Here is a 12,969-nt window from a genome sequence, read left to right as displayed (position 1 = left end):
TTATTTGATTCAGATATTGCATACTTTTCTTTGTATCATTAATTGTCCTTATATTTCACTGCTGTTACACTCAACGTTCCATCAGCCCCTGTAAACATGGCCAATGTTGGGGATGATGGAAATTGAAGTCCAACAATATCTGGAATATTACAAGTTAGCCACCCCACCCCCCAATTAACTGAATCAGTGCTATTTTTCTAGAAAAAATAGGTGCTGGAACTCACCACGGACACTTCCTTTATTCTCTTGGAATGGCAATAGTGCCCACCTGAGAGGTGCTGGAACTGAGTTCTGTTGAGTTCCAGCTGAAAAAAAGCCCTGAGTATAATTAAAAGTGGGCCCAGGTTATATTATCTGGAGAGTAGCTCAGCAGCCTATGTGAATGAAATAGCATTGACCTATGTTACAGAACTGAGGTAACAATTATGGATGCAATGTATGTGAAGTAATTTGAACAATCTAATGTTCAAATGGTAATAATATGTAGCATTATCTTTATAACCTTGCTTAGTCTGTCTATCAACAACAACACTAATAATAAATGTTATTGATAAGCATTATAACTATATGGTTTCACAGTGATACAACTGAAAAACTAGACGAGCTATTTATGTCTATTAGCAATATAAATTAACACTCAAATCAGATCAGGGTGACTAAATAACAGCTTTATTTTGTCATGATTTCATAATTAGGAACATGTACATTCAAACACTACACAGAAAGTGCCTGCTAAAGACCAAATCACAAATGTGCAAGAAAATAGAACTTTCTCATTATAATTAATACAAATTCAAACTCTCTACTAAACATATTTTGACTTACTATCACAGTTCATATTCCTACTATGACAAAGTGGAGTTTGTGTGTGAACATTAACAGTACAATCTTATATGTCCACTCAGAAGTATGTCCCATCAAGTTATGTGGGATTGCAATCTTAAGGTAGCTGCAAGATTGTCGAGGGCAACTTTCAAATGCCTGAACCTGCAATTACAACAAATTGCTTCCTGAGCTTAGCTGACCTCAGTGAAGGTAGAGGATATTGGCAGGAAAAGTTATGAGTGTGTCAATTTTAGTAGCCTTTGTCATTTTCAGTAGTTTTTATGTGCACATGTAATACATGCCGTTTATGATTATTAAAATATTAAATAGTATAGGAATGGTCCTAAATGATATATTCTGATTAAGTGAAATTTAGTTCACAAAAGCTAATTGCTATACAAAATTTGTTAGTCCTTAAAGTGCCACAGAATTCTTTTTTTCAACCTTTTCCCAGTTACATACGTCTTTTTTTTTCTTGGGAACTAATGTACTTCCACAAGTACAAAAAAAATTAAACAATCTGAATATTTATCTGTAGAGCAATTAAGCCATAAACTCGTTGAATGGCCTTGGATGTCTATCACTGTCGTACTTGCAGTCTAATTGAAACCATGTCCAGAATTCCATGCACATACCAAGGCTTTTCAAATGCTGCTTTATAGGAAAAATACCCCTAATGACTTGTTCCCAGTGTTTCTGGCAATATGCCCCTCTAAAGTACCACCCTTTCCTTTTGACACATGCTCATGTGAATGGTGTGGCTGCTGTGGTATGGAGTGACTGAGCTTGGTGGTTTTTGCCTCAATTAAAATGACTGGTTCAAATGAAACATAATAAACAAATTCCTTGTGCTACTGGAAGGAATTTGTTTATTTTGTTTCGACTACAGCAGACCAACACAGCTACCTACCTGTAGTCTAGGACCTTCTGCATGCTCTCCCACTGAGCTACAGCTTTTCCTGTGCAATTCTTCTTAAGCAAAGATACCAGTTACACAAAGAACAATATTGCCTCTCTCTTCTGAAGATCTTTTTGTGAGATAGTTCAAACTGCTGTCCTTTCTTTTTTTAATTAAATTTTTGTGCCATAGTTAACAGTGGTCTCTAGCTATCAGATGCTAATGAAGTGTTTTTGAGTCAGGATTACCTGACTGGTGGCAAAACAATGGTAACATTGAAAACCACACAGAAATATGTGACAGACTATATAAACTACTTAAACCGTAGCATAACTTTTCACTGGAACACTAGCTGCGCTTGCACTGTTTTTGTATAAAATATATAAAGAGGCTTTGCAAAACATCAGACAAACATATCCAGCTCCACCAGCACTGAAACATCTCTTTTAAAAGATGTACTGTACCTGCCCCCTATCCTGCAACAACAACTTTCTTAGAGATTTTGAGGCATTAACAGGAGCACTTCTGCTGCAATGGAGGGGGGCTGTATGTGAGACGCACATTCTTCCCGGCAGTAGTTGTCCTAGAAGCTTCCGAATCCATGCTCTCCGACATCTTTTCACAGATGATGTCCACCAGGCGCTCAAAGACCTGCCTCACGTTGACATTCTCCTTGGCGCTAGCTTCAAAATAATCGAACCCTGTTTTTTGTTTTTTAAAAAAGTACACAAATCAATATCTGGTTATCCCAAAACTGCTTCTCATGTTAAACTGGCTTTAAATTATCTGTTGGTCATATTAAACAGTTCATTTTGGTTTGTTTGTTTTTAAAAAACCAGGTGTCTTAAGTTCAGAATAGATAAGGAGGTTTTATGAAAAGTGATGCTGTATAAAGCTCTAGTTTGTGGTCTATAAAATAAATAAAATCAGTTAAAGTTCAAAAAGATGTTGCACCATATCAGTGTAGTCAGTGCTATTTTTCTAGAAAAAGAATTGCCGGAACTCTCCATGAACACCACCCTCATTCTCTTAGAATGGCAATGGCACCCACCTGAAAGGTACCGGAACTGAGTTCCAGTTGGGAAAAAAGCCCTAAGTGTAGCATAGCTGTAAAGGGGATTTATTATTATTATTATTATAAAGCATTGGGTATGTAAATGGTTCTCGAAGCTACAAACGTGAGTCTGACTAAACTGCGGGAGGCAGTGGAAGACAGGAGTGCCTGGCGTGCTCTGGTCCATGAGGTCACGAAGAGTTGGACACGACTAAACGACTAAACAACAACAACAACAAATGTAAATGGTCCTCAGGTTAGGTAGACTGATTTAGTTGATATATGTTGTATAGTCTTTTGGGGTGAGTTTGTTTTTATTCTTTTCTATTGTATTGCATTTTTTCCTTGCCCCATTTTATAAAAAAAGTATTTTATAATTTTAACACATCAAATATTAAATACATAGCTCTATTCACATATTAAAATAAACAAATCTTAAATCAGGCATTGAAGCCCACGAAGAAAAAACCTACAACTACTACTAACAATATTTAAAGCTTACAAAACACTTTTAAAATATTTTAAAATAAAATGTCTTATAATGTCTGGATGCAAGTAGCGGCAGAGCAGTAGATAACATCAGCTTGGTAATCATAAAGTCATAGACAGGAACCAGCTAAAATTAGGAATAAAGTTTTATTGTGGTCCTTTGTTTTTAACCATGTTGTCAGAGGTGAAGATTTGGGAGCTGAGAACTGGGTTCAACATGAGAGGTTTGAATAAAATTAGGAATTGAGGAATTTCCATAAATACACTGATAACTCTTCTTACAAAAAAGCAAATGTTTACACTCCAGACCTGTTTGAAATGCTCTTAATCTGGTGTTTGATATACTTCTTGTTGTTCTAAAAAATCTGAGAAGGTATATAAGGAAGAGTCAGAACAAAATACACTGCTGAGAAATTATGAGCAGTGTTAACTGTCATAGTAATTTGAATGCTGAATGTCATGCTGATTCGTATGTCAACTACTAAGAATGGAAAATGGAATGACTTAACTGAAATCTTTTCATAAGGTTATTAACAGGGCTGCTTCATCAGACCAGTTGTTTGAAATGAACAATCAGTGTTAACACACCAACCAATGAAAAGCTAAATGAGGAAAATTATATTTTATGGTTGCCTGGGTATCTCTAATCCTCACTGCTGTGAAGCTCAGAACAGCTCCCAGTGCTCCCAACTATTTGACGAACAAAGCTGTGCATCTGCTGCAAATAGTAGCAGCAGAAAGATAAATGATGCTTCCAGACAGGTTTTTAATATTAGCATTGGTACTGGTCATTCATACAAGTTTTTCACAGTGCCTACACAAAATGCCAGCCTTGCCCACCTCAACTGAATCCAGATTCATCATTTTCACTGAAAATACAATACATTAAAAAGCCTCTTGCCCATGACCTGTTTGTGGTATATAAATGAAAGCTTTGCAACATTATACCTCAGTCTGAAAGCACCCAGTAATTAGAGTGTCAGGCTAAGACTGTGGAGGCTCTCTCACTGAGCCATAAGGCTCTCTGGTTGACCCTTGTTAAGCTGCTCTCTTGACAACACTGAGAGTATAAATGATAGGGCACAAGGTCACACATCACTCATAACACCCACAAACATTCATATCCCACAGTTTATTTCATTCTCTCTTTCACACACTCAGTCTCTCATGATGCCATCACTCCCAAAGACGTATCTCAAAACAGCCATTAAGTCTCCATCACTCAGCCATGACACTTGAAAGCCAGCAAAACACAGTATGTTTTTTTAAAAAACTTATTCCGCACTCTTCACTCCCTAGGAATACTGGAATTACCAATATCCAGCCAGTCAATATACAAAACCAGATCCAAACCTGACAAAACTCACTTCTCCTGCACACTCACACATATACAGACAGCAAGTCACACAGGAATCGGAGCAAACATCCAACTAACAGAACTCGACAGTAGTGACATACCGGTATGTGCCCAAAGGAAAAAAGATAGGAAGCAAAAAGTTCAGCCGTGACCAAATGGGATGTTCAGCTTGCAGTTCAACTCAGTTCACTTGGGTAGCAGGCAGGGTTGGACCAAGACATTTTACTGGGTGAGGCAAAAGGCAAGATTGTGCCCCTCCCCATTACACATAAGAGAAGCCTTTTAGACCTGCAGTTGGATTGTACATTGACAACATCTTTCACTGCAACTGAGACAGTAGGCTAAACAGAGAGGAATAGTCAATGGGCTTATTAACAGTCTATGTCCCTTTAAATGTGTTTGTGGGAGGGGGGTTATTGGTTTATTTTGTTCTTCTTGCTTTTATTCTCTATTTTGTGTTTTTATTCTGTATTTTTATGCTGTTAACCACCCTGGGATCTTGAGGTGAATGGTGTTACACTCATTTAATAAAAAAATAAAATTACATAAATAATAAATATTGAAACCCAATTATCTGAGAAAGTAGATGAGGGTGCAATTAGGATGCAACTAAGGGATACAGAACCCAGCCCTCAAGATGATACTGGACTACAACTTCCATCATCCTTGACCATTGGTCATGCTGGCTGGGACTGATGGGAGTTGGAATCCAACAACATCTGGAGGGCCATTGGTTCCCCATCCCTGCTTATAACTGGAGGGAGAAGGGATCAAAAAAAGAGAAACGTTAACATGTACCCAACTGATCAGCCAGATGTTTTCCCTTTTCCAAAGGAACGATTCTCTCATCCTCCATGTCACATTTGTTTCCAACCAGAATGACTTGGGCATTATCCCAGGAGTAGGTCTTTATTTGAGTAGCCCTGTGGGAGAAAAAAGGATTTGCAGTGAGAGTAGTAGCCAATAATGTGTCACAGTGTGAAAACCTCCATCCCAAATGACAAAACACAAAGACAATATTGACAGTTAACATATTGTTGATTTTGCAAAAGCAATGCAATCGTCCCAGTTTAGGAATTTCAATGAAATTTTTTAGCCAAAACCTTTGTGCATTTCAGTGGTGTGCAGTCAGTGGACCAGGGGGACTATGCTGGTCCTTTCAATATCTCGCTAAATTAAAGTATTAAAGCCTGGTGCCTCCTTCCCAAAGCCTGGGAAACTTCTGCTGGGCTTGGGGCCAGAGGCTCGTGTGTGCGACACCCCCCCCCATGGCCCTCGCAAACTGGTGCCTCTGATCCTAACTGTTCCCCTATGAAAAATTTCACAGCACACCACTGGTGTGTTTGCTGATCCCTGTTTTGAGGAATCTAATATGGAAAAGTGTGCTTTGAAAAAAGATATACTCAGCCTTCAGCTGAGCTACTGGCTTCTGACAGTTCCAGTTCTGCACCTGAAGGCTATAGTTTAGTTAGGAAAGCTTATAATTATTAATAAAAGTAGCCTGTATATTGAACTCAGATGTTCAGCTTTTCTTGTAAGATTTTTCAAAGTAGGGTGCTGTCCATCTTCAGCTGAAACTAGATCAGAGCTCCCAGATGTGCCTAATATTCCATACGCACACAAATGCATTATAGCTTGCCAGTGACTACTTATTGATCCCGTTCATTTTAACTTCTGTTTCTGGGAATTCAGAGTCAGTCACAGTAGCATCAGTGCTTTCTAGATCGATTTCAAGGATTTGTCCTGGGTTGTATGAAAATATCTTGAAGCTGCACCTTTTTAAAACAATCATAAGCTTTCATTAGGTTGCAATCCTAACCCCACTTACCTGGGAAGAAGCCCTATTGAATTCAATAGGATGGTTAGAATTGCTCTGGCAATTTTGTTTAGTATATTAACCAACTCAATTTTTAGTTGTAGTTCCAAATTAATGGCTCACTTGTTTATTTTTGAAGCTGTTAATTTCCGCTAGAACAAAGAAGTGAGCTGAAAATGTTAAAGGTGACCTTTCCATCTAGCAATCCACTGACATTTTGGTATCTTGTGGATATCTTTAATTAACTAACTAATTTGAAGATTAATCAGTTTAAGATGTTAATAATTTAACAACATTTCTACATAAATCTAGGGTGGTTACATATGCATCTCCAAAAAAAGAGAGGAATCTTATCACCAAAAGAGACTGCAAAAGACAAATATTTGAATGAAATTTGTCTGTGCTAATTTATATGTATCAGTTCAAATTTAGAAAGAATTTCCTATAATTTAAATAGAAATGCAGCACCTCTCAGCACAGTTTTGGCTTTGGAATGCATCTGTGGGCAAAGAAACAAGCCAAAGCACCCCAAATCCAGCAGGGGGAGCTAGGGGATATAAAATTGATGAATCATCTTCATCCCAAATTCATTTCTATCAATTAACCATATATATAATTCTAATATATTGCATTACAGTGGAATGTTCTATCACAGTTTGGAGGAATCTTGAGTTGTTGTAGTCATACCTAAACATATGGTAAAAAATGTTCCTTTCATCTTAAGAACGTAAAAACGTCAGAAGAGCTCATGTGGTGCAGGAATCCTGTACTCACAGTGTTCAAATGGATGGTTATGAGAAGCCCACAAGCAGGCCATGAGGGCAAGATCCTATCTTCAGTGCTCTCCCACTTGTGATATCCAGCAATTAGGATACAGAGGTATATCATTTCTGACAGCGGAGGCAGAACATAGCCACCGTGGTTAAAGGGACCCCTGACCATTAGGTCCAGTCGTGACCGACTCTGGGGCTGCAGCACTCATCAAACTTTATTGGCCGAGGGAGCCAGTGTACAGCTTCTAGGTCATGTGGCCAGCAGGACTAAGCCGCTTCTGGCGAACCAGAGCAGCGCATGGAAACGCCGTTTACCTTCTCGCCGGAGCGGTACCTATTTATCTACTTGCACTTTGACGTGCTTTTGAACTTCTAGGTTGGCAGGAGCAGGGACCGAGCAATGGGAGCTCACCCCATCACGGGGATTCGAACCGCTGACCTTCTGATCAGCAAGTTCTAGGCTCTGTGGTTTAACCCACAGCGCCACCTGCGTCCCACCATGGTTAGTAGCCATAAATAGCCTTGTTTCTTCTACATCAAGCATAGGCAAACTCGGCCCTCCAGATGTTTTGGGACTACAACTCCCATCATCCCTGACCACAATAGAAAGTGTCCTTTCATACTGCATCATGGTGTGGTATGCTGGTTTGACATCAACTGATAGGAAGTGCCTACAGAGGGTGGTGAATACAGCACAAGATATTATGGGCTGTCCCGTGAATCCGCTGGATGAAATAGTGGAAGAACATTGCCTCAGGAGAGTGAGGAAAATTCTTAGGGATGATTCACACCCTGGCCGGCACTTTCTTGATCTCCTGCCCTTAAGCAGAAGTTATAGAAACATGATTAGTCGCACCAACAGGGTAAAGAACAGCTTCTATCCGTGGGCTGTTAGGCTGCTGAATGAAAAGATAACAACAGGGCAACTGACTTTCGGGTTTGGTGTGTGTGTGTCAGTAAACGAGGGGAATTAAGACTAAGAGAGCTGAGTGGGGGGTTCTCGTGCAATCTCACTGTATACAAGTTGTACAAGTGACAATAAAGTATTTCAATTCAGTGGGAGTTGTAGTCCCAAAACATCTGGAGGGCTGAGTTTGCCTATGCCTGTTCTGCATGAAATAGCATTATCCTCTTTTAAAGCCATCCAAGTTTGTGGTCATCACTACATCTTGCGGGAGCGAATGTCAAAGTTTAATTATGAACTTTTGTCTGTCCTGAATCTTTAGTTTGGGTAAATGCTGCTTACTGCTATAAGCAGTGGTCTCCGAACACACAATGCACACATTTCCTCAATAGTACCATATTTAATGTTATTCTTGGATACATCCCTCTCAGTGATATGGAGCTCAATCCACTCAGCATATCCCCTGTAGGGATATGTTGGCAGTGCCAATTTTGCTGTCCCCCCCCTAAAAATAGCATTATTATTTATTTATTTGCAATTTTGCTTAAAAAAAGCTCAACAAATTTTCTCTGTTTGAAATATGGCAACCCTATCCCCCTGTATCTCCCTGTTCCCATTTATTTCAACAAAGCTTGCACCAGTAAGACTGCTGATGGATTATGCCTGTGGAGCCTGATTTCTGATTCAGAAGCAACCTCCACCTTCCGATTAATTCCTGACAATGTTTAATTACTTCTGGACAGCCCACGTCATGCCTCTCATACCAAAAGCAATGTCAGTCAGTCAGTCCATGAATATTCACAAGGCAGGATGCTCTGTGATGGATGGCAAAGCTTACCTTAAATAAACTCCGCCGCGGAACGGAATTTGTGGCAGCTAATCTAAAAAGAGCCAGCTGCGATAGTTTTCAAACCAGAATGCTAAGATCATCTTCGCACTTTCAGCAATCTGCAAAGTGTCATTAACATCAAATATTTGTGGTGTGTTCCCCTCCCCCTGCTGTAATCCTATAGAAGAAATGAGGGGGTTAGGATCCTGCAGAATCAAGACCACCACTGGCTTGCCTCCAGAATGCTCTTCGGGTTCTATCATAGGCAGGAACACCAATGCCCACATTCTCTTCGGGTTCTATAATGGGCAGGTACATCTATGCCCACAAACTTTCTGATGCCATGCTGGGGGGGGGGGTAGGCTCTGGGGCAAAATGCCAGACCTGTCTCTCCATGTGAAGTGGCACCTCCACTTGTGGCTCACCGGCCAGTATCTGAGGTTCCTTAGGATTGCTTCCTTACCATGTCTGCTCTTTAAGAACTGAATGAATGAATGGCTACGTTCCAGTTGAATGGCTGCTGTGGGAACGACCTAAAAATGGCATCCAAACTGATAGAACCTGACAAGTTTTGAATTCCTCACACACGTGTATATCTTTTGATTTGAAAATTGCAATTAATCCTCCCCTTCTGTATACCTTGGGTAGGCTCATTCAGTATGGAACTGAATGAATGACTGTTGCCCAGTCCAAAGAAATCACATTATGATTAAGCTCTCTTTCCTGCTTCACCAGTGCAAAACTGATGGGAAAGAGCAAGTAAAAACAGTGATAACCTGGGAGAACAACACTGCAGGCACCTAAACAGTAGAAGCAGCCTTCATTGCTGTCTATGGGAAGAACTGTAAAGCTCTGATACTCAAAGGTTGGGCTGGAAGCCTATGTAGCTCTGCCGAGCTGGCCTAGCTCTTTAACATAAACCAAATCCAGTGGTTTCCGTGTTTAGCTCAGTTTAATCAAACTTGATTAATTGTAACTTTTACTAATACCAAGATTTATGGGTGACTTGCACCCAGACTCTGACCCCCAAACCTTATAACATTATGCATTGACTCCCCATTTCTTTCAAGTGCCTTTTCAGTCTCTTTTCTCAGCTTAGAACCTTCCCTTCCCTTGCCATCAGCTGCTGTTTTATTTCTCTGAGGAAGACAGGACTTCCTGTCTGTCCCATTCATTTTCTGGGCAGTCTGCTGGGTTTTGAGAACGCTGGAAGAGTTACTGCACCCACCATTCTGCACACACAAACACAGGTGTTGTGCCTGCCATTCTTCCCATGCACACACCGTTCTTCACACATAGCTATGCCTGCCTCCTCCCACTCAGCTGTCCTACAGCTAGGGGGCAGCAGCGAGCGGACCATTTGGGCAATGTGGAGCCTGCACGCGCCCAAGCCACCGCATCTCTCCCAGGAGAGACGTGTGGCTCGGACGCACTGCAGGCCCCGCAGTGAGTGCTGCCTCAGTGGCGACACCCGGGGTGGTCCGCACCCACCGCATCCCCTTTCTTCCACCCCTGAGTAGACCACAAGCTTAACATGGGTCAATGAGGCCTGGTGTGATTATTGAGTGTGGGGGGGGGGTGACTTCGGGCCTAGGTGGGGTCACCTTCCTTCACTAATGCTATTCTAGGCCGCATCAACAGAAGTAGAGTGTCCTTATCAAGGGAAGTAACAGTCCTGCTCTATTCTGCCTTGATCAGACGGCACCTGGAATACTCTGTCCAGTTCTGGGCACCACAGTTTAAGAAGGATATTGACAAGCTGGGATGTGTGCAGAGGAGGGCAAGCCTTATGAGGAACGGCTGAGGGAGTTGGATATGTTTAGCCTGGTAAAGAGGAGAAGGAGAGAAGTTATGATAGCCATCTTCAGATACCTTAAGGGTTGCCACATGGAGGATGGAGCAAACTTGTTTTATCCTGTTCCGGAGGCTAGCACCTGGACCAATGCATTCAAGAACGGAGAATCCAACTACGGAGGTTTTTAAGCAGAGATTGGATGGCCACCTGTCACTTAGTTGAGATTTCTCCATTGCAGGGGTTGGTCTATATGGCCCTTCCAGCTCTACAATTATATGATCCTATGATCTGCCACTCTGCTCTAGAAGCTCTATTTGCCATTCAAAAAGCTATACTTTATATACCTGTATAGATAATACTGCTTTTGTTTCTCTTTTCTGATTCCAGTCTGGTTTAACACATCAGCTATAGCATGCTTTGTTTTTTATTTCGGCACCATCACACATTCCATCCCAAGGTGTTAACCCATAAAATTGTATGCAAGCCACCTGCCTCCATTAAAAAAAAACCCCTGTCTTCAATACAATAGTCATTTCAAAAGAAATGTTTTGCTTCATAATGGCTTAAAATTTCCATCCCTTATTTTTCTCAAAGTGTGCTCCCCTGATTTCTCAGAAACAAATTAAGTTAAATCATACAAGAGTGCACCAGCTAATTTACAGGCTTTTAATGTTTTAGCTCCGAAACGATAGATTTCTTCAAGGACATATGGCAATCTCTTACAAAGCCATTAAAAAGCTCACATCACAGGAGATAGCAAACTGTGTGAGTTCTCTCAAATAGCTTGCAGAATTTTTTCTTATATACTGTATAGGCAAAATGTGTAGCTGTTTTCCGAAGTTACTTAGAATGCTATGTTTTCAAAGTTGGTTTGATAGGTCCCCTGCTGGCTTTTGGTTAGTGAAGTGTTTTTAGATTTTATTTATTTATTTATCCCCACTGCCTTAGGTGTCAGCCAGCCTTCTGTTTCTTCTGGGATTTGCAACCATCTCTTTACAAAATCTTGTACATGTGGAGACAAGAGCGCTGCATTGTCAGCCAAGGAAAGGAAGCTGGCACTTGAGAGAGGAGAAATAAGCTGCGAGCAATAGTTGCCCTTGCCTGAACAATCTCAAGTCACTTCCACAGAATGACAAGATGATGAAACTGAGAAATGAATTTGGCCTTTGCCATTATTCATTCGTATCATGTGCTTTTCCGGCTCTGGAAGAAACCGCGATGTTTGGCACATCTTGAAAACTGACTGCACACATTTTAACTTTATATAGCAAGAGGCGCTACTTGTGAAGTTTGCGTCCTATAAACATTCAGGATGCTTTAGCCTCAGACTCATTTTCGCCTTGCAGGATTTTGCTTTTAGTTTTAAATAATCAAACACTTCTCCATATCTTGTGCAGTTTGAAGGATGGCTACATTTTGGTCTGCATGTTGTTTCTGAAAGTGCGAATTAGGTGGGTTTGCCTTTAAATGCAATCTGAACTGAATTCCCTCCCCCAACTCTAATAACAGCACAGTCCTATTCATATCTAAGGTAAAGGTAAAGGGACCCCTGACCATTAGGTCCAGTCATGGCCGACTCTGGGGTTGTGGCGCTCATCTCGCTTTATTGGCCGAGGGAGCCGGCGTGCAGCTTCCTGGTCATGTGGCCAGCATGACTAAGCCACATCTGGCGAACCAGAGCAGCACACGGAAACGCCGTTTACCTTCCAGCTGGAGTGGTACCTATTTATCTACTTGCACTTTGAGGTGCTTTCGAACTGCTAGGTTGGCAGGAGATTCATATCTACTCAATGGCAAATCCCACTGAATTCAATGGGATTTATCTCCTGAGAAGTGTATACAGCAGTGCAGCATAAGACTGGCCCTTAATATTACATTTCAATTGAAATGGGTAGAGCTTACTTCTCTACTGCAGAAATTTCTCTTCCCTACCTCCCCCCCCCCGTTGTCACATGATGGAGACACAGTAAACAAAATCTACCCTAAAATGTCTCGAATTCGATTATAAGCAATACCGTTTTGTAGATTACATAGGCATAGGCTTCAAATAATGTTGCACAGTGTATTTCTGACCCAGAATGATCCTATTACACCGACTAATGGGGAAGGTTTGACTCTGTCTGCATGCATTAGAGAGGGCAGTGATCACTTCATCCTAATTGACATAGTACAACTGAACTACAAGAAAAATATTTCTCATTTAATGAAAGCCATAGCTCTAATTAGAGC

The 12,969-nt window shown here is 40.9% G+C and overlaps 1 protein-coding gene across 3 annotated transcripts in view; it reads right to left on the bottom strand.

Moving 5' to 3' along the window:
• Positions 1-647: 647 nt before the first annotated feature.
• RAB3B (RAB3B, member RAS oncogene family) overlaps positions 648-12,969 on the bottom strand; it is a 72,807-nt gene continuing 60,485 nt past the window's right edge. For all 3 annotated transcript variants that reach the window (XM_053392456.1, XM_053392454.1, XM_053392455.1), the window contains exons 4-5: positions 5,422-5,546; positions 648-2,424 (exon numbers count right to left, since the gene is read on the bottom strand). In XM_053392456.1, the coding sequence (XP_053248431.1) occupies positions 2,234-2,424; positions 5,422-5,546 (316 nt within the window). In that variant the 3' untranslated portion in view covers positions 648-2,233. The remainder of the gene's footprint in view (positions 2,425-5,421; positions 5,547-12,969) is intronic.

This window comes from Podarcis raffonei, chromosome 6 (assembly GCF_027172205.1).
Source record: "Podarcis raffonei isolate rPodRaf1 chromosome 6, rPodRaf1.pri, whole genome shotgun sequence".
Lineage (NCBI taxonomy): Eukaryota > Metazoa > Chordata > Lepidosauria > Squamata > Lacertidae > Podarcis > Podarcis raffonei.
The sequence above is the reverse complement of the archived record's forward strand: the minus strand, read 5'-3'. Positions and strand labels throughout refer to the sequence as shown.